Consider the following 19828-nt stretch of genomic DNA (forward strand, 5'->3'; position numbering starts at 1 on the left):
TGTCTGAAGTAAGATGTTAGAAGGAAATGGTCAGGGAAAGAGTGAAAGGGCTATATTAGTGAGAGAGTTCAGGGGTCAGGGTGAGATTTGAGATCGGCAGGGGTTGCAAACTAGTGTCTGCCTCCTCCCCGGCAAATTCTGTGAAGTGAGCAGCGGTGGTGTAGACATTTAGGCGGTCAATGCAATTCAGGACCAGCGAGAGCATCCCCTGAGGTGGGGAAATCAAGGGGGCACCACAGGAGTCCCAGGCCCTCCCTTCCTTGCCTTTCTTGGATTTACTAATTTACATTTCTTCAACAACTATTGACTGTGAGTTCCCAGGTGGGTAACGTAAATCTGTGATGTGGTTAGAAATAATGCAGGTAGGACCTGTGGCAAAGTGGAGAGTGTGTATGCACTGCACCAAAGACTATAAAATTGAAAATTTATAAAAAATTTAAAAAGCATTTTATAGATCTAATGAAGCACATGTCTGGCCCAGAATTCATTTCAGAACCATGAGTTAGAGGCCTTATGTTAAAATGGAGGCATATGGGCCATAGCCAGTTTGTCTCAGTGGATAGAGTGTCGGCATGGGGACTGAAGGGTCCCGCGTTCAATTCCAGTCAAGGGCGCATGTCCGGGTTGTGGGCTCAATTTCCAGTAGGGGGTGTGCAGGAGGCAGCTGATAAATGATTCTCTTTCATCATTGATGTTTCTATCTCTCTTTCCCTCTCTCTTCTCTGAAATCAATAAAAATAAAATATATTTTTAAAAAAGATGAAAGCATATGGAAGAGGAATCCAGGTAAGAGATAAGATGGGGGAGGAGAGTGAGGGTAGTGGAGAGCTCTGGGGCCATGGGGCCAGGGTTCAGAGTTAAGGGGATGAGAAGTCAGGGGTGAGGGCTAACCTTGTGGTTCCTCCCATGCTTGTCCAGAAGGGAGATGATGGACTTGATGTGGTTCTCTTGGATGATATTTAAGACTTCAGGACTCTCAATCAGGACACAGTACAGCACCTCTAGGATTCCTGCACGGTTAGCAGAATGTGAGGTGAGGTGGCTGTGGCCCTTCCCTCCCCCAAACCCCTGTCTCTTCCCATGAGCTCTCCTACCAGATGAGGCTTCCAGCCTATCCAGCTTGCTGACCAACCAATCCAAATTGGTGGAGAAGAGGGCACAGTTGGTACGATTGCCACGGATCAGAGAGGCTGAAGGTGGAGAGATGGGTCAGACCCAACAGTACTGGGGGCCTGTGGAGCTCGGGGGGAAGTCATAACGAGGCCCCTTTACCCAGGAGTTCGTAGAGCAGGTTCACAATCTCTTTCCAGGACTCGGCTGCCTCCTCCCCGGCAAATTCTGCGAAGTGAGCAGCGGTGGTGTAGACATTTAGGCGGTCGATGCAATTCAGGACCAGGGAGAGCATCCCCTGAGGCGGGGAAAACAAGGGTCACCACAGGAGTCCCAGGCCCTCCCTTCCTTGCCTTTCCTGGATTTACTCATTTACATTTCAACAGCTAGTGACTGTGAGCTCCCAGGTCTACACCCACACCAAGTAGCTCATGTCGCCCTTCACTCCCATCACCCCCTTCTCCTTCTTGGCTCCCCAGATCAGTCCTGTCTTCTGTCTCTGTCCCCAACATAACACAGCCTTATAAGGACTGAATTTGTGCTTCTCTTTCCCACAGTTTTCTTTCCATCCTTTTCACTTCCAAGCACCCCATTCCTGGCCCCAGTTGGCCCAGTTCACTCTCCACACTGACTATCAGAGAGACTGTGTTGTTGTTTTACATTTTAATCTTCTGTCTTTTTTATTGTGAATTATAACAGACACATAGAAAAGCAAATAAAACATATGCAGTCAATTGTTACTCATGGTATTTAGGTTCTGTAAAGTCCCTATGAACACTGAGTTAGAGAATCCCGAACCATGACTCCCAGGGGAAACACAGGCAGTTCCTCTATTTAGTCACAACAGTTTCATCAATCAACCAATATACACTCCTGTTTTATGTGCATTTCTGTTTAAAAACACTGATTTAATATATATTATTGATTAATTAACATTAAGAGTCAACAATAACTCATACCTGAATGAAGCTCATCTAATATGTATTTTCTCAGTAAGGCACCTCCCAGATTTCTTGTGCTTCAACACTACACTTAGGGCCCATTTTAAGCAGAAAAATCAACAAAAATGCAAAAAAAAATATGGCACCAAATATGTGACAAAAAGGACACTTGTTTATAATATGAGACGTGAAACAAGAAAACAGAGTGTGTCCTGGCCAGTGTGGCTTAGTTGGTTGGAGCAATAGATGTTTCTCTCCCTCTCTCCCTCTCTCTCTCAAAATCAGTTAAAAAAAATATATCCTGGGTGAGGATTTTTTTAAAAAGGAGATGAAAGTGGAGCATGGCATTGTTCCACCTCAGCTGGCTACATGTGACTGAAATTTCTTACCACTCTGCACATGGCCACACGTGTGCTCTAGTATTGATTAGAGTAATACAAATAAACTTTAGCAAGTAGGCAAATTGAAAATACAGAATCAGGGAATCTCCCTCTGGCTGCCGTGTTCAAGTGAAGTGAAAATACAGACTCTGTGAATAACAAAGACCAAAGTATATGTTTTACCAAATCAATATCAAGAATAGCTATGGCACCATGACCCAGGTCAAGAAAGAGAACATTGCCAGCCAGCCAGAAGTCGCCTGGATGCCCTTTCTGATTACACAACCCTTGCTGCTAGGAATAAACCATCATCCTGACTTTTATGAAAATCCTTTCCTTAATTTTTTAATTGACTTTTGCCTGAACCTGGAATATACAGAAAGTTTTCTTTTGTACATGGATTCTTTTGCTCAATGTTATAGTTTAAGATCCAAGAACATTGTTGCATCTGACTATTGTTTGGTTTGTTCCTTTGCATTGCTGAGTGTATCCATATCCATTTTATGGATATGACACATTTGTGGATCCATTCTAGTGGTGGATATTTGAGCTGTTTCTAGTTTTAGGCAGTTACAAGTAATGCTGCTATGACAACTGTTTTATCTATATCCTGGGCCCATCGCACTAGTAAAAGAGGCAGTGCATGTGGCTCAGAGCATAACCAGGCTGGAGTCCCCTAGCCTGGCTCTGCCACTAGCTCCTCCAGGTATGCACATGGCTGCCTCCCTTCGCTCAGGCCACCCGCCTTGAGCATTCTACTGAATTTTAAATTGCACCACTCCAAGCACTGCCTATTGCTGCCCTGCTTTGTTTTTCTCCTTAGTCCTTGCCACCATACCATATAAAATTTTTATTTTATGTGTTTATTTATTTTAGAGAGGAAGGGAGAGAGAAGGAAAAACACATCGATTTGTTGTTCCACTTATGTATTGATTGATTGATTCTTGTATGTGCCCAGCCTGGGGATTAAACCCATAACCTTGGTGTATCGGGATGATGCTCTAACCAACTGAGCTACTTGGCCAAAGAATAATTTTTTTTATTTTATTGATCATCTATCCTCTTCCCACATCACCGGGCATTTTGTCTGTTTTGTTGACAGCCATATCCCCTGGCATATTTGTTGCCCTTCAGAGACCCATCTGTAATATGGGAATTAGAATCCCCCGTGGAGTTATTAGAGGGTGTCATGTACATAGTGTTCTTAATACATAGTGAGGGCTAAATTCAAGGTAAAATAACCACTAACACTTTTATATAGCATCTACTATTTACTGGCCCTGTTCAAGGACTGCATATACTAACTCTACTCCAAAAGTAAGTTTTGTTGTTACTAATATCATTTCTATGTCTGCCTCCCCCATCAGACTGGGAACCCCTGGAGAGGAGGGGACCAAGTTGTCAACCTTTGAAAGAACATGCATCCCCATCACCATGTATCAGACGCCCACCGTGGTCCGGCCCGCTCCTCCAACTGTGCTCAGCCCTTCCCACTCAGACCCCACAGCTCTTCCCTCCGGCTCCCATAACCCAAACTCCTAGCCCCGACCCCATCTGAGTTTCCGCCCTAACTGCCCTCCCAGTCTCCCAGAGACCCACCTCTGGCCCTGCTCCGCCCCACGCCCCACCGGTTCCGTCCTCTCACCCACAGGCCGCGACCCCGCAGACACCACCCCTGAGTCCGCAGCCTCTGGGCGTTTATCCTCGGACTCCTCAGGCCTTCCCCAGGGCCGGCCCCTCCTTCCCGGTGAGGGAACAAGGTCGGCCCCTCACTCCACGGGCTCCCTCCCGCCCGCACGGCCCCGCCCTCGCTCCGCGGAGACCTCGCCCTGGAGGCCCCGCCCGCCCTCCGGCCCGCCCTGCGCCCGCACCTCCTCTTGGAAGAGGCTCTGCCTGTTGCGCAGGCTGCGCAGCTTGCTTTGCTTCTCCTCGTGCTGCAGCTCCTCGGAGGGAGGCTCGAAGTAGCCGATGAGGTCCTGCAGGCTCAGGACCACGCCCTCGATGGGCAGCGCGGTGCCAGCCGGCGGCCCCGAGCCCCGCGGCTTCCCGCTGAAGCTGTCCAGGCCCCTGTGGGATCGCGCACTCGCTCGCCAGGGGCCGAGCGCTGACCATGGGTGCGGGAGCCCCCCACCCCCGCCCTGCGGGACTCCCACAGACACACCTATTAACCGGGAGGGAGACGGACATGCAGAAAGACGAGGAAGGGCCTTGGCCGGAGGCTACGCGTGGCCAAGGGCAGAGCTGGAACTGGGACTCATGCCTGTGTATAGGCACAGGGAGAGTGGAAACAGGAGTCGGAGCTGGGAGGTCCAGGGTCAAGGGTCTGGGCGCCAGGGGTTGAAGGTGATGATCAGAAATGCTCAGAGTAGGGACCAAGTATGTAAAGGTCAAGAGTTTGGAGGTTAGTGGTCACGTGGACGTCGGCAGGGATGTGGGTGTCAGAGGTAGAGGTTCACGGGGTCAGGCGCCGGAACGCCAGGAGCATGGGGGCGGAGGCGGCCTGGCGGGCAGAGCGGGCAGAGCGGGCAGAGCGGCAGGTGGCTCACTTGATGAACTGGCTGTACAGGCCGGCGGTGCTGTAGATCATGCGGGCAGCCTGGGACTCCTCCTGCTGGCAGCGGGTCAGTGACAGCGCGTCATCCATGTGGCCTTCCTGGTGCAGCATGGCCTGGCGTGGGCGGCAGAGAAGTCAGGAGGGCCTTGCGCCCTAGATTCTAGCCCCAAGCTGCCTGCTTCCTCCACCAAATCTCTCTGCCAGTCCTCCCCTTCCTCTCTCTCTCTCTCTCTCTCTCTCTCTCTCTCTCTCTCTCTCTCTCTCTCGATCTTATCTCTATTGCACACTTCGGTCTCATTTTCCCTGTCTCTCCTTCTCTGTCTTTCTGTGTCTCTTTCTTGTCTGTCTCCAGGCCAGACCCTCTCCACTTGTATCTACTCATGCCTTAACATCCCCCGTCAAAGCACTGTAGCAGCACCCCAAACTTCATATGTCCCAGACAGAAAGCCTGACACCTTCTGTGCATAAGGCATCACAGTGCCAGCTTTCCCCTGCGCTGACCTCTAGTCCTGTGGCTGTGACTATCCTCCTCCACTCATGCTTCCAACTACAAACCTTGTTCTTGCAAACAGGTGCATCCCTCGTCTTCCCACTCAGCAAGTCTTTATTGAGTGACGCTGTTATAGACATTGGAGCTAAAACTTTAGATCCCTGTCCTCCTGAGCTGACGCTTGGCTGTCCCTAACTTGGTTAATGGCACTTCCATCCTTTTGGTTGCTCAGGGTAAAAATCATTGCATCATCCCCAACCTCTATCTCTCTTGTCCCGATACCCAATCTGTCAGAAAATCCTGATGGCTCAACCCTCAAAATACAACCAGAATCCACCACGTTGCCCCACTCCAGTCCCCACCCTGTCTGTCCTCTGTCATCTACCGCCTATACCCTCCCAGCAACCTTCTTCCGGTCTTTCTACTCCAGCTCCGCACCCCAACTCCCACCACCCACAATCTGTTCCTGAAAGCAGCTAAGGAACCAAAACACTCTGTGGCTCCATCTCATGCAAAAGCCAGGACCCTCCCCGTTACCGCCAGGCCTACACCATCTGCTCCCATCTCCTCTCTGTCCTCACCTTGCCCCTCTACTGGCCCCTCACTCACTCTGCTCTGGCCAAACTGGATTTTCTTTCTGATATTGCAACAAACCAACCTCATTCCAACCTTAGGGCCTTTACACACGTTCTTCCCTCTGTCAAAAGTAGCTTTCCCACTCTTCAGTTATATAGTTGTGTACTTCATCAAAAGCATTTTATTCACCATTTCTGGGCAATGGGGTGGGGGGTGGGGGTAAGGGCTGGGAACAAGTCTGTATAGCTGGCCTATATTTCCACACACACACACACACACACACACACACACACACACACACATCCATCCAAAACAACTTGGATACTCATTAATTTGTTGAATGTCATTCTCAGTCTGCTTGTCACCCTCTGTCTTTTCCATCTCTGTCTCTCTGTCTTTCTCTATTTTTCTGTGTCCCTATTTTTTTTAAATCTCTGCCTTTCCCTGTCTCTATCTATATTTCACTCTATCTTCTTCTCCATATGTATTAATATATATTTCTCTTCATTTTTTCCTCTTTCTCAATCTTAGTTTCTCTCTCAGCCTGCATGTTTCTCTCATCCCATCTTCAAACTCCTGAAGGCACAAGCATGACCCCCCACCCCCCGTCTCCTTCCTCTCCTTGCCAGGCGCCCACCTTCTTCTTGAGCACTCCGAGCCGCAGAGCCTTGGGGTCCGGAGCAGCATAGGTGAGCCACAGGCCTGAGGCCACATGCTGCACAAAACACAGCGACTCCCCATACTTGATCTCAGGGGGACCCATGCCTTCCACGTCCCGCTTGGGGGCCACATCCAGCTTCTCCTGCAGGGGCAGGGGACAGAGGTTAGCTCCTCTGCTGTGCAGTTAGTAGGGGAGCCCCACTGAGAGACTGCTGGGGTGGAATTTGGGGCTCCAGGTGAGGGAGGGCCCTCTGACCCCACCGACCTTGGAGATGCGGAAGCAGAAGGAGGTGGCCTTGGTGTGGGCCTTGCTGGCATCAACCACCACCAGACCCTGGTCCTCAGTGAGTGCCAAGTACCGCCCCGTGGTGACATGGCGGATGCGAAGCGGCTGGCCCCAGCGAAGGTGGCTCCCACTCCAGCTGTGGAGGGTGAGGGCAAGATGGTCAGAGACCAGCCCCGATCCTCCCATGGAGACCATGGTCTTAGTTCAAACCTCCTCAAGCCCCAAGCCCCCTTCCAGGATGCCCCAAACTTTCCTCAAATCTTTCTTAGAACCCCCTGTCCCCCTTCAGGAACCCTAATAATCTCCTCTCGGGCCTTCACAGATTCCTCTTGGCTCCCCAGATGTCTTTAGTGGCCCCAGTTTTCCCAGACCTGTCATCTTATCCCTCTCCACTCCCCACATTTTCACTCAGAACCCTCTGACCTCTCCCTCAGCACCCCCACAACCTCCAAGGCCTCCTTTTCCTTCAGAATTCTAGGACCCTGCTCTCTTGGGCTCCCCAGATTTCCCCTCAAAACCCTACAGTCTCTTCCTCTGTTTTTCCCTCTTGTCCATTCCAGACCCGCCCCCGCAGACCCAGTCCCCTCCCCCAGCTCAACCCAATGCCCCCACCTGATTCTCAGAGGCTCCAATCTCCAGAGGGAGCGGGCGTGGGTACACACAGCTCCCCCCTCATAGTGGACAAGCCTGGGGACGTGGGAGAGAGTGAGGTCAGGGGTTCAGGTTCCAGTCCCCCAGAATCTGATCTCTAACCCTTCCCATAGGGCCCCAGCCCCACAACTGACCTTTGCACTCCTCCCTGCCCCCACCCTGAAACCCCATGCCCTCTTGTCCCCCATCCAGACCTGCGCTGGTCATCACTGTCAGCAGGGGAAATGGTCAGACACTCATCCATGTGTCCATGAAAGAGGCGGAGGACATGGCCCCCGGTCACACAGCCTGCAGATGAGCAAGGGAAGATGATCACTGTGGGGCTGGTGCTCCAGACAAACCTGGGAACCAAAGGGGGACCCAGGGGCCTGTTTAACCCCCGTGGGAGGCTGGGGCCTGGGCTGGGGGTCTGCAGTTAAAGATCTGAGTTTCTGGGTATGAAGTGGAGTCTGAGATTTAGGCTAAGTTTGAGGTCTGAAGTGGAGGTATGTGATCTGGGGTCTCAGGTTGGGGATCTAAGATTGAGGGTCTGGATGTGCAGAGCTGGGGTCTGAGTTTGGATATTTGAGATTGGGGTTAGAGATTTGGGTCTCATGCTCCCTGATATTGGGGTCCAAGTTCCAGGGTTTGGCCTGGGGTTTGGTCTTAGAAGTTTGAGGGTTGGCTCTGAAGTTGGGATCTGAATTTTGAGTGTGATTTTGAAGGTCTGAGGCTGGTAGCTGAGGTGTAGGGTCTGAAGTTATAGTTTAGGTTTTGAAGTCTGAGCTTTGCAATTGGAAGTTGGTGAGTCTGAGATTCAAACTTCAGGCCTGAGTTTTGGAATCTGTCCTTTGAGTCTCAGCTTGAGTCTGGCTTAGGGCTCTGAGGTTTGGGGTGTGAGAGTTAGAGTCAAAGTTAGGGACCGTGCTTTGGGATCTTAGCATGGGGGTCTGAATCTGGGAGATGATTTTGGAGATATGAAGTTAAAGTGGAGGTCTGAGGTTGGTTAGCTAAGGCTTAGAGTCTGAATGAGGGGTTTTGGTTTGGGGATCAGGGTTTGAATTTTGGGGTCTGGGTTTGGGGGTCGAGGTCACATGCTATCTGTGCTTGTCATCTGAGGCTTAGGGTTGAGAATAAGCTCCAAATTTGATGTTCTAAGCTTAGATCTGAGTTTAGGGGTCTGGCCTTCAAGACCTGAGTTAGGCATGTCAGCTTTGGGGACCAATACTTTGGGTCTGAGTTTGGGAGTCTGATCCTGAGTTCTAGATTTGAGGTCAGTTGGATATCTAAGTGTGAGGGTCATAGTTTGGGGTCTGAGTTTACGAGGTTCTGTTTGGGCATATCTGAGGGGCCATGTGGGAAGCCTATGTTGGGGCTCTCAGTTTAGGGTCCGGAATTATGGGAGTCCTCACCCTCTTCACAGCCAGAGGAGATGGGGTTCATGTTCCACAATGTTTGCATGAAGGAGGCATCGACTTGGAGCTCCCCACTGGCTGTTGACAAGTGCTGAAAGCAACCAGGAGGTGATGGTCAGAGACAGTGGTGATGGGCCAATAGTTCCAGAGGCAAAAGCCAAAACCCAGAGGTGGAAGCCAGGAAACCGGCAGATGAGAGGCAGAACATTAGAGGTCACAGACTAGGAAACCATGATCGAGTCAGGAGATGGGGTGTCAGAAACCAGGAATTGAGAGTCAGGAAACTGGAAATTGGGAGTCAGGACCTTGGGGCCAGAGACCAGGCTAACCAGTGATAAGGAGATGGGGTGGATCCCACCTGCCTCCATCCCTGGAGGCAGTAGTAGCCACGAGGGGGGTTGGGTTGCTCACCAGGTAGCGCTCAGAGGAGACACTAACGAGGATGAGGTCATCCCCAACTCGAACCTTTTCTCCTTCGGACCTCTGCTTGGAGGCTGGGTGCATCGTCCACCAACAGGCTTCTCCTATGGGGGCAGGATTCTCAGGATGATGGCTGCCCAGAATTCTCTTCCCAAGGTCTTCCCAGTCCTGAGTCTTCCAAGCCTTCTGCCCCAAATTCTCCTACTGCTGCCACCAACTCTCTGCCTCAGTTCCCCCTTCCTGCCCTCAGACCCTCTGCCTACGATTCCCCCATGCTTGCCCAAGTCTCCCGATCCAAATTTGTCCATTTGCACCCAGAGACTCTCTGCCCTAAAGTCCTCGTTGTTACCCCTAGAGCATTTCCATGTCTACCCCTATAATTCTGTAGGTCTGCACCCCAACTTCCTGCCTGTCCTGTCCCTATCACACCCTGCCCCCTCCAGCTCCTCCACCTGTTGCATCCTCCTGCAGTCCCACGTCGAAGGCCAGCTTGTCGGTCATGGAGCGGGAAGTAGTGAGGCAGCTCAGATACTAGGATCATAGAGGGGGGTCAGCTCCTTCCTGGGAGCCACTGCACTCCCTGCCCCCTGCCCTTGCCCTCTTACTGGTGCACTCACCATGCTGCTGTGCGCATGTCGGAGCAGGATGGCATGGCCATACAGGAGTGTCCTGTGTCCCCCGCCCTGGGATGACTACAGAGGGTGTGGGGGAGGGAGGGCACAGAGTGAGAACAGACCCCCAATACATCTGGCCTATCCCAGGTGGGAATAGGATCCCCATAAAATACCATGCTCACGCCTGGATGCAAGGAAGCCTCAGCTCAGACCAGTAGCAGATTCTCTGACTCAGTTTCCCTACCCATGGAAGTGGGGGCTCTGTCTCTGAGAAGCCTGTGGATGGAGTGTTTTATATTCCCCAAAGCCCACTCTGTCCTCCCTGCCTCTTTCACCTTGTTAACTAGGCCAAGAGTCACTCAGGGAGGCTGGACCCCTCCTCTAGGTACCGAGGACACTCCAGGAAGCCCCAGCATCTCATGTTCCATGTACCTCAGCTCCTTCTACTCTAACCTGTCGCATCATGGCTGGCAGCAGCTGGTGTGCACTGGTACAGTCCTGCCAGTTGTTAAAGATTTGAACATCACCCGCAGAGACTTGCCCTGTGCTGCCACAAGGAGACTCCACCCCCTTGAGGGGTGACACCCCGTCATTCGATGGCACCAGGCCTTCCATCCCAGCTCTTACATGCCCATGCTCTGAGGGGGCCATGTGATGGGGCCACATGATCACATGGCGGAGCCACTCCTGGACTGGAGGGGACCCACACCTGGGATAAGAGAGGTGAGGGGAGCGGTCCCATGCGGAGAAGAGCTGGGATCAGGGTCAGGGAAAGGAAGGGAAAGAGGAGGAAGTAGCAGGCAGTGGGAACAGGGGTTTCAGAAGCCCCCATTCCCTTCCTTCCTTCCTTCTTTCCTGGCCTGTTCTGGGGTCCACAGCCCCAGCCTCATATGCAGGATGTGAGCCCAAGAGGCAGACCCGGGCTCAAAAGAGGTGGGAAGGACAGGTGACACCCAAGGCCAGACCTACCCACTTATCCAAATTGAGGGCCTGTGGGGGTGGGTCAGAAAGAGGAAGAGAACAGATGGTAAATGAATGTCCTCCCACCCATCCTGGCCACCCGTCGGCTCAGGGGGAGCCTCACCTCCACGCCGGCCTCCACAGTGTTGGCCAGCATCTCCTGCAGGGCTCGGACGGACAGCGACTGCTCCAGGACAAAGCAACAGATGGCCAGATCGGGGGGCACATTCTGGAGGGGGGTGAGATGTGAGCAGAGGGCCTGCAGGCCCAAAGATCTGGCGCACCCTTTGCCCCTCTAAATACGGAGACCCAGACTCGACCCCAACCCTCCAAGAAGCCCTGCCCTCTGCCTCCTGCTTCAGACACCCTGAATCCTCACCAATATCACAGAAAACACCTCTGCTGTGCCTCCTCCCTCAAACATCTGAACCCCACAGAAGCTTCCACACTACCCTCCTGCTCAGGCACCCCACAGCCCACTAATCTCAGAAGATGCCTCCATCCTCAGACACACTGCATCCGCCCAACTCCAGGGCTCCTCCACTTCCCCTGCAGGTAACTCAGATCTCTCCAACCCCAGAGGGAGCCCCCCCTCCTGCTGTCACAGAGCAGCCCAGTTCCTGCCTCCTGCCTGGACACTGTGAACACTGCTTCAAAATCACAGGAGGGCACCCGTAGTCACCCCCTCAGCCTCCCACCTGTTACCTCAACTCCTACACAGCCTCCTGCTTAGACCCAAGGCTCTCTGCCCCCTGCAGACCCTGGCCCTTTCCCCCATCAGATGCCATGTCCCCTCCCTTCCCCAGCCCTTGCCCCATCCCCCAGGTCACCTCCTCTCTCAGACCCTGAATCCACCTCACCCTCAGACCCCATGTACCCTCCACCTCTCAGACTCAACCCCCCACCTCAGTTCCCTGCTAGCATCCTCCTGACCCTCCAGGCCCTGTCACATCAGATCCAAGGACCTCCGCCACCTCAGACACCTGCCTTCTAAGACCCTGGTCCCTCCCTCCTCAAACCCCAGCCCCCCTTTCCTCTTAGCCCCCTCTGTTTTCTCTCCCATCAGCACCCCCTCTTCAGATTTCCAGACCACTCTTCTTTGGGCCACAGATTCTGTGCCCCTTTAGACCCCCTCTTCCCCGGCCCTTGCCCTCGCTCCCGTGCTGACCTGGGCATTGCTGGTAGGCTCCAGGAAGCAGAGGCGGTTGCCAAAGCCCTCGGCTGCCAGACACAGCTTAAGCTGCTCCTTGAGCACGGTGGCACTGCACTGTAGGACCACCTCATCGTCCTGGGGAAAGATGGGGGTTCAGGGTTCCCTGGGACCCACCCTCACCCCACAGATACTGCATACCATGCCACTCACCCCACCCTTGTCCCCATGAAAGAGATACCCACCTTGCAATTTATCAAGTAGGCGCCCGTACTGAACGCTGCACATACTTCTAACATCCCCATGAAATAGGAGCTAGTGTCATCCCATTTTAATATGGGAAACTGAGGCTCAAAGAGGAGACATGGCCTGTCCAAGACCACACCACTAACAGGAGGAGCTGGGATCTGAACCTCAGTCTAGCTGGCTCCAGAGGCCTCCCAGGTGGGGTCTTCAAGGTGAGCCATTGGAGGGTGGAAAGTATGAGCACATCAAGTTCAATGGCTTTTAAGCTCAGCCTTCTTTAGTTTGTTTTTTGTTTATTGTCTTAACACACGAAATCGTTGCCCTGGCCGGCGTGGCTGTTGGTTGGAGCACAGTGCAGTACACCAAACGGTAATGGGTTCTCTCCTCATCAGGGCACGAACCCAGGTTGAGGGTTTAATCCCCAATTTGAGTGCAGACCAGAGGCAACTGATCGGTGTTTCTCACATCAGTGTTTCTCTCTCTCTCCCTTCCTCTCTCTGGAAAAAAAAAAAAAAAATAATAATAATAATTACAAAAAAAAAAAAAAAAAGCCATCGCCCTAGCCAGTTTGGCTCAGTGGATAGAGCATTGGCCTGCAGACTGAAGGGTCCCAGGTTCAATTCCAGTCAAGGGCACATGCCTGGGTTTCAGGATCAATCCCCAGTAGGAGGCATGCAGGAGGCAGCCAATCAGTGATCCTCTCTCATCACTGATATTTCTATCTCTCTCTCCCTCTTCGTTCCTCTCTGAAATCAATAAAAATATATATATTTTTAAAGCTATCGTTTAAGGAGTGCTTTCTAATGACATCTGAATGTGATGCCAAAGCCTGGACTAGATCCTGGATGGAGGGGAAATGCCACAAAAGATGGTGTTTCAGCAACTGGTCAAAGTTGAATAAGGACTGTGAATTAGCTAATGGTATCATCGCAATACTAATTTTCCTGATTTTGATAACTGTACTGTGATTTGTAAGTGACAGCCCTTCTGTTTTAGGAAACAGGTACTACTGTATTTAGGGGTTAAGGGTATCATGTTCACAACTTACCCTAAAACAACTACAACAGTTCAGGGGAAAAAAATACGGAGAGAAGGGCGGGGCGGGGGAGGGGGGGGGGGAGCAGATATGGCAAATCTTCACATTTAGGGAAAATGACTGAAGGCCATATGGGAATTCTTTGAACTAACCGTACAACTCTTCTCTAAATTTGAAATGATTTCAAGATTATAAATTAAAATCTTAAGTAAAATAGACACATTTTCATGTGGTAGGTCTCATTCCAAGAAGTTAACTCATTGAATCCTCACAACAAACCCTATAAAGTAAGTCTTGTTATGTGAACCTTTGGAAACTGAGATCCAGAAGGTGAAGCAACTTTCCTGAAGTCACACAGCTGTCATATGGCATAGCTGCTCCTTGATCCCAACTCTGTATGTCACACTCTTAGAACACTAGACCACCTCTTAATACATGGCTAAGTAGCCCACATCTACCTTCATAAATAGTACAAGTGTCCATGGGGAGTGCTCAGTGTTTTCACTGATAGAGGTCTCAATCAAAAATGATGGTGACCACAGCTCTTATCTGCTGAGGAAGGCAGTGGTCATTCCATCTTGTAGCTGAAGAAATGGATTCGAGGAGTCTCCAGCCTTTCCAGCGTATCACATAAATGTGTTCCAGTCCTGGGCTTTGACCCACACAGGCAGCCCTCAGTCTGTCTATCCAGCGCAAGAGGAGGGGGGAGGGCGGACCTGTTGGCCAGGAGGCTCCACAACTTTTCTGTCCTGTAATCCCGAACCACGACATCCTGGCACTTGTGCATTCAATAGCTTGCATTATTAAGCACTGCTGTCTGGTAGGCCTTATGCTCAGGGCTTTCTGTTCATTTGATAGACAACTATTGAGCATCTGTGGTTGCCAGGCACTGATCTAGAACTGTACTAGTATATAGAGCATCAACTAAAGCACAGACCCCACCCTCATGGAGCTGACATCCTTTGGGGGAGTGTATAGGTTCATAATTTAAATGTCAGTGATAAATGTAATGGAAAAAATTCCCCAGGGTGATGTAAGAGAGTGGCTTTTGGGGTAAGGATGACATCAGTGAGGGGATGAAGTGACAGCCTCTCCAAGGAGGTGACATTTGAGCTGAGCCTAATACTTAATTCCAAACCATAAACTTTATTCAAATAATGAGAAGGAATCAGGCCTGATGGTCTCTGGGGGAAGAAGGGGCAACCTGTTTAAAGGCCTGTGGCTGCAGGGGGCTGGGGGTGTTGAGGAAGAGCAAGGGGGATAGGATGGTGGCACAGCAGGAACAAAGGGAGAGTGGGAGAGATGAGATCAGAGAGAGAGCTGCACAGACCCCTGGAACCCTTATGGTACGTATTTTTGTCCCCATTGTGTGTGTGTGTGTGTGTGTGTGTGTGTGTGTGTGTGTGTGTGTGTGGTTTGTTTGTTGTAGTGGAAGGGAGGGGGATAGACAGAGAGAGAAACGTCGATGTGAGAGAGACACATTGATTGATTGTCTTCCACACGCACCCCAATTGAGCCTACAACCAAGATATATACCTTTTACTGGAATCAAACCTGGAGCTGGGACCCTTCAATCTGCGGGCCGACACTCTCCATTGAGCCAAAGGCCCCATTGTTAATTTTAGTATATTTGCTGCTGAATCGATCCTTGTCCCCGTTTTCAGATTAGGAAATTAAAGCTTGGAGAGAAAAATAAAAATCACTTGCCCAAAGTTTGGAAGCAGGCAAATGGCAAAGCCAGACATGAACCAGAGAATGGCTACACCAGGGATTCTCTAACTTTCTCCTGCATCAGAATGAAGGGAGGGACCAGGAGGTCGTGCCCTGCTCTGGGCACATGCCTGAGATGCAGGCTCCATCCCCATGGGGGACATGCAGGAGGCAGCCAATCAATGATTCTCTCTCATCATTGATGTTTCTATCTCTCTCTCTCCCTCTCCCTTCCTCTGAAATCAATAAAAATATATTTTAAAAAACAAAAACAAAAAAGAATGAAGAGAGGTGACCTGATTAAAATGCAGCTTTCTTGCTACGCCAGTCTCCCACCCCCCGCCCAACACCAAGAGCCTGATTCATTGGCTCTGCCTGAGCAGGGAATCTGGGCCATTAACCACCCTCAGGAGATTCTGACATGGGCCACACTTTGAGAAAGCCCAGCCCAGGAACGGGGGTGGGGTGGGGTGGGGGTGCGGGGGGTGGCAAGAGGCCACCACCCATGTAAAGGAAATGAAATTAGTTTGGGAGTCCATGGCCACCATACTTTAAAAGGGAAATAAGAAGAACAGAAAATACCAACTTGCCCATCATGCTCTAAGGCAGTGGTTTGCAACCTTCTGGCCCTTTAAATACAGTTCCTCATGTTGTGACCCAACCATAGAATTATTTTTGTTGCTACTTCATAACTGTAATGTTGCTACTGTTATGAATCATAATGTAAATATCTGATATGCAGGATGGTCTTAGGCGACCCCTGTAAAGGGTCGTTCGACTGCCAAAGGGGTCGCGACCCACAGGTTGAGAACCGCTGCTCTAAGGGCTACCTACAGTTTATGAAATTTCAGTTAAAAATAAGTGTGTGTGTGTGTGTGTGTGTGTGTGTGTGAATGCACCTAATTTGTCCATAATAACATGAACTGGAGGCAGCCATCAGCAGGTGAATTGATAAACAAATTGTGCTATATTCACACAATTGAAATACTACCCAGCACCAAAAAAAGCCCTAGCTGGTTTGGCTCAATGGGTCCTGGGTTCAATTCCGGTCAGGTCAAGAGCACGTACCTTGGTTGCAGGCTTCACTTTGGTTGCAGGCTGGGCCCTCGTCGGGGCTCATGCTGGAGGCAACCAATCCATGTGTTTCTCACATCAATGTTTTTCTCTGTCTTTCCCTCTCTCTCCCACTCTCCCTAAAAATCAATGGAAAAATATCCTCAGGTGTCCTAATCGGTTTGGCTTAGTGGATAGAGCGTCGGCCTGCGGACTCAAGGGTCCCAGGTTCGATTCCGGTCAAGGGCATGTACCTTGGTTGCGGGCACATCCCCAGTTGGGCGTGTGCAGGAGGCAGTTGATCGATGTTTCTAACTCTCTATCCCTGTCCCTTCCTCTCTGTAAAAATTCAATAAAATATATTTTTAAAAAAGAAAAATATCCTCAGGTGAGGATTAATCAAAAAAATTAAAAATAAATTTTAAAGAAAGAAAAGAACTTTTGCCTGGCCAGTGTGGCTCAGTGGTTGAGCATCAACTTATAAATCAGGAGATCATGGTTCAAATCCCGGTCAAGGCACATGCCAGGATTGCCGGCTCGATCCCCAGTAGGGGGGCGTGCAGGAGGCAGTCGATCAATGATTCTCTCTCATTGATGATGTTTCTATGTCTCTCTCCCTATCCCTTTCTCTCTGAAATTAATAAAAATATTTTTTTAAAGAAATGAACTTTTGGTACATGCTACATGGGTGAATGTCAAAAATATTATACTGAGCAAAAGAAGCAAGACAAATGAGCATGAATTGTATATGAAACAGTGGAATGACTAATGGAATCTATAGTGACATAAAGTAGATGGACAGGTTGATTACTGCAAAGAGTAAGAAAACTTTCTGGGGTAAAGGAAATGTTCTGTCTTAATTATGATACTGGTTACATAACTGTACAGTTTGTCAAAACTCATTGAATTGTAACACCTAAAATGGGTGCAGTTATTGCATGTCAATTATACCTCAACAAAGTTGGTTTTTATTTTATTTATTTATTTATTTATTTTTTAAACATATTTTATTGATTTTCCACAGAGAGGAAGGGAGAGAGAGAGAGAGTCAGAAACATCGATGAGAGAGAAACATTGACCAGCTGCCTCCTGCACATCCCCCATTGGGGACGTGCCCGCAACCCAGGTACATGCCCTTGACCGGAATCGAACCCGGGACCTTTCAGTCCGCAGGCCGACGCTCTATCCACTGAGCCAAACCGGTTTCGGCCAAAGTTGGTTTTTAAATAATGTATGTGTACCAGGTTACAATAGAAAATATTTCTTACTGGTGAAATGAGGTATAAAAGTTAAAGAGAACCACCACACAACATCAATAAGGTTCAGAAAAAACACCCCGTCTGTGGCCAAGACATGCCAGGGCAAAGCCTCTAGAACCCAACACTGGCCACCTTGGCAAGTCCGAGCCTAGTTTTCCTCTTGTGAAAGCAGGAGGACTGGGCCCAGGGGTATCTACAGATGATTCTTCTTGACCTTGACCTTGGGCAAGTTGTTCCACTCATACCTTGGTTTCCCTCAAATCTCCCAGAGAGATAAAGATAGGGCCCTACCTCAGAAGACAGGCAGCGAGGATATAATTAGATGCCTCAGAGGCTGAGGCCCTGGCCACGGGTCTGACATAGAGCAGCTCAGGGGCTGATGGCCTTGGCCACCTTCTCATTAGGGCCCAAGAGGAGAGGAGAACCCAACCCAGTGGAAGAGACTGGAGCTGGGGCAAGAGTCTAGGGCAGTGATGTCGAACCTATGACACGCGAACTCATTTTTTTGGTTGATTTTTCTTTGTTAAATGGCATTTAAATATATAAAATATCAAAAATATAAGTCTTTGTTTTACTATGGTTGCAAATATCAAAAAATTTCTATATGTGACACGGCACCAGAGTTAAGTTAGGGTTTTTCCAAATGCTGACAAGCCGAGCTCAAAAAGTTCGCCATCACTGGTCTAGGGTGAAGCTAGGCCTCCTCCCCTGGCTGCATGCTCAGCTGTCCCTATCCTTCACTGCCAGCCCCAGTTGTCTGTTCCTCCCTCCCAGGAAACAAGACCTCATAACCATGGTCCTAGCTCAGTGATGGCGAACCTATGACACGTGAACTCATTTTTTTGGTTATTTTTTCTTTGTTAAATGGCATTTAAATATATAAAATAAATATCAAAAATATAAGTCTTTGTTTTACTATGGTTGCAAATATCAAAAAATTTCTATATGTGACACGGCACCAGAGTTAAGTTAGGGTTTTTCAAAATGCTGACACGCTGAGCTCAAAAGGTTCGCCATCAGACCTAGCTGCATGCTGTGTCAGCATTTCCCAGGGCCCAGAGGGGGAGGGGAGGAGCTAGTGCAGGGTCAGCAGACCTGGCCCAAAAGAGAGAACATCTCCTTCCATACTCACACCCCACATCCAGCTGAGCCACTGGGAGGGAACGTTAGGAAGGACTCTCCTCCCCCCATCATCTCCGTGTCACGGCCCAGCCCCCAAAGAGCGGGCTATTCTGGGAGGGACACCTGTTGTTCCGATTCCCATCCCTGCCCCCAGCAGGGGATCGGAGATGTGGGGACAGAACTAGAGAGAAGAATGAAACACAGAGGACCTGAAACCAAAAGACAAAGACAGAGACACAGAGACAACCCAAAGAGACCGATAGGGCAAGACATGACCCAGAGATTATCAACAACCAAATTTTACCCTCCTTCCCAAAACCAAGGTTGGAAAGAAAGAAGACCCAGAAGTTGAGGGACCCCCAGGAGGCCCCTAAGGGCTGGGAGTGCAAAGGACTTGGGATGTCCAGCCCACCCCAGCTCCCTTCTCAAGAATTTAAGTAGGTCAGAGTCTGGAGCAAGAAGAGAATGAGGGCTAGGTTGGGGGGCGGAGGGGACGGCTAAATTAAGCTCAGGAATTAGAACCACCTTCCCCCAAATGCCTGCTTCCAGGGTGATGAGAGAGGGTGCTCCCAGCGGCCCCCTTTCTCCGAGACAAGCCGCTAATGGCATAAGAGGGGGGCGGCCCAAGATCCCCTCCCCAAAGTCGGCTAATTCTCTGTGGTGAAATGGGGTGGGGGTGGGGCAGCGAAGAGAGACGAAAACTGAGAAAGACGGAGTGACACTCACCCAGAGGGACAGAGGAAGAGACCCCGAGTCTCAGAGACCACCAGCAATCAGGACAGAGAACTCAGAGGAACCCGAGTAATCGCCCCAGAGTCCCCCTAAAGAGATACGCACCGTCCGCAGAAACTGAACCTCATCCTCGCCCTCTCCTCCGTCCCCCATGATGTCGAGGCCCGAGGGGACGGCGCTGAGGTCTAGGAATAGGAAGAAGGGGGCTCCGGCTGGGCGGGCGGCGGGCGGGCGGGGATCGGAGACCTCTGGGGACACCAGAGGGACCCGCGAGGCCGATGGAACTGCGAGGAGGACCCACGCGCTGGCGAGAGCTGGAAGGAGAGCCCCGCCCCCGGGCTCCCATTGGGCCAAGGCTACTCGGGACACGCCCCTTCGTCAGTGTCCCGCCCGCAGGCCCACACCTAGGCAGCGGGTGCGCGTCGGGTGGGGAGGGACGCAAAGGGAGTGTCAAGTAGCCGCGCTCTCTACGCATCCTTGGTAA

The 19828-nt window shown here is 50.6% G+C and overlaps 1 protein-coding gene across 5 annotated transcripts in view; it reads right to left on the reverse strand.

The window, feature by feature from the left end:
* RYR1 (ryanodine receptor 1) overlaps positions 1–19628 on the reverse strand; it is a 131854-nt gene extending 112226 nt beyond the window's left edge. For all 5 annotated transcript variants that reach the window (XM_059666680.1, XM_059666677.1, XM_059666678.1 and 2 more), the window contains exons 1-16: positions 19450–19628; positions 12205–12324; positions 11161–11265; positions 10080–10154; positions 9915–9993; positions 9454–9566; positions 9040–9133; positions 7843–7936; positions 7610–7684; positions 6977–7133; positions 6689–6853; positions 4978–5099; positions 4303–4498; positions 1273–1408; positions 1095–1190; positions 892–1010 (exon numbers count right to left, since the gene is read on the reverse strand). In XM_059666680.1, coding sequence (XP_059522663.1) covers positions 892–1010; positions 1095–1190; positions 1273–1408; positions 4303–4498; positions 4978–5099; positions 6689–6853; positions 6977–7133; positions 7610–7684; positions 7843–7936; positions 9040–9133; positions 9454–9566; positions 9915–9993; positions 10080–10154; positions 11161–11265; positions 12205–12324; positions 19450–19497 — 1794 coding nt within the window. In that variant the 5' untranslated portion in view covers positions 19498–19628. The remainder of the gene's footprint in view (positions 1–891; positions 1011–1094; positions 1191–1272; positions 1409–4302; positions 4499–4977; positions 5100–6688; positions 6854–6976; positions 7134–7609; positions 7685–7842; positions 7937–9039; positions 9134–9453; positions 9567–9914; positions 9994–10079; positions 10155–11160; positions 11266–12204; positions 12325–19449) is intronic.
* Between the last annotated feature and the right edge of the window lie 200 nt (positions 19629–19828).

This window comes from Myotis daubentonii, chromosome 15 (genome assembly GCF_963259705.1).
Source record: "Myotis daubentonii chromosome 15, mMyoDau2.1, whole genome shotgun sequence".
Lineage (NCBI taxonomy): Eukaryota > Metazoa > Chordata > Mammalia > Chiroptera > Vespertilionidae > Myotis > Myotis daubentonii.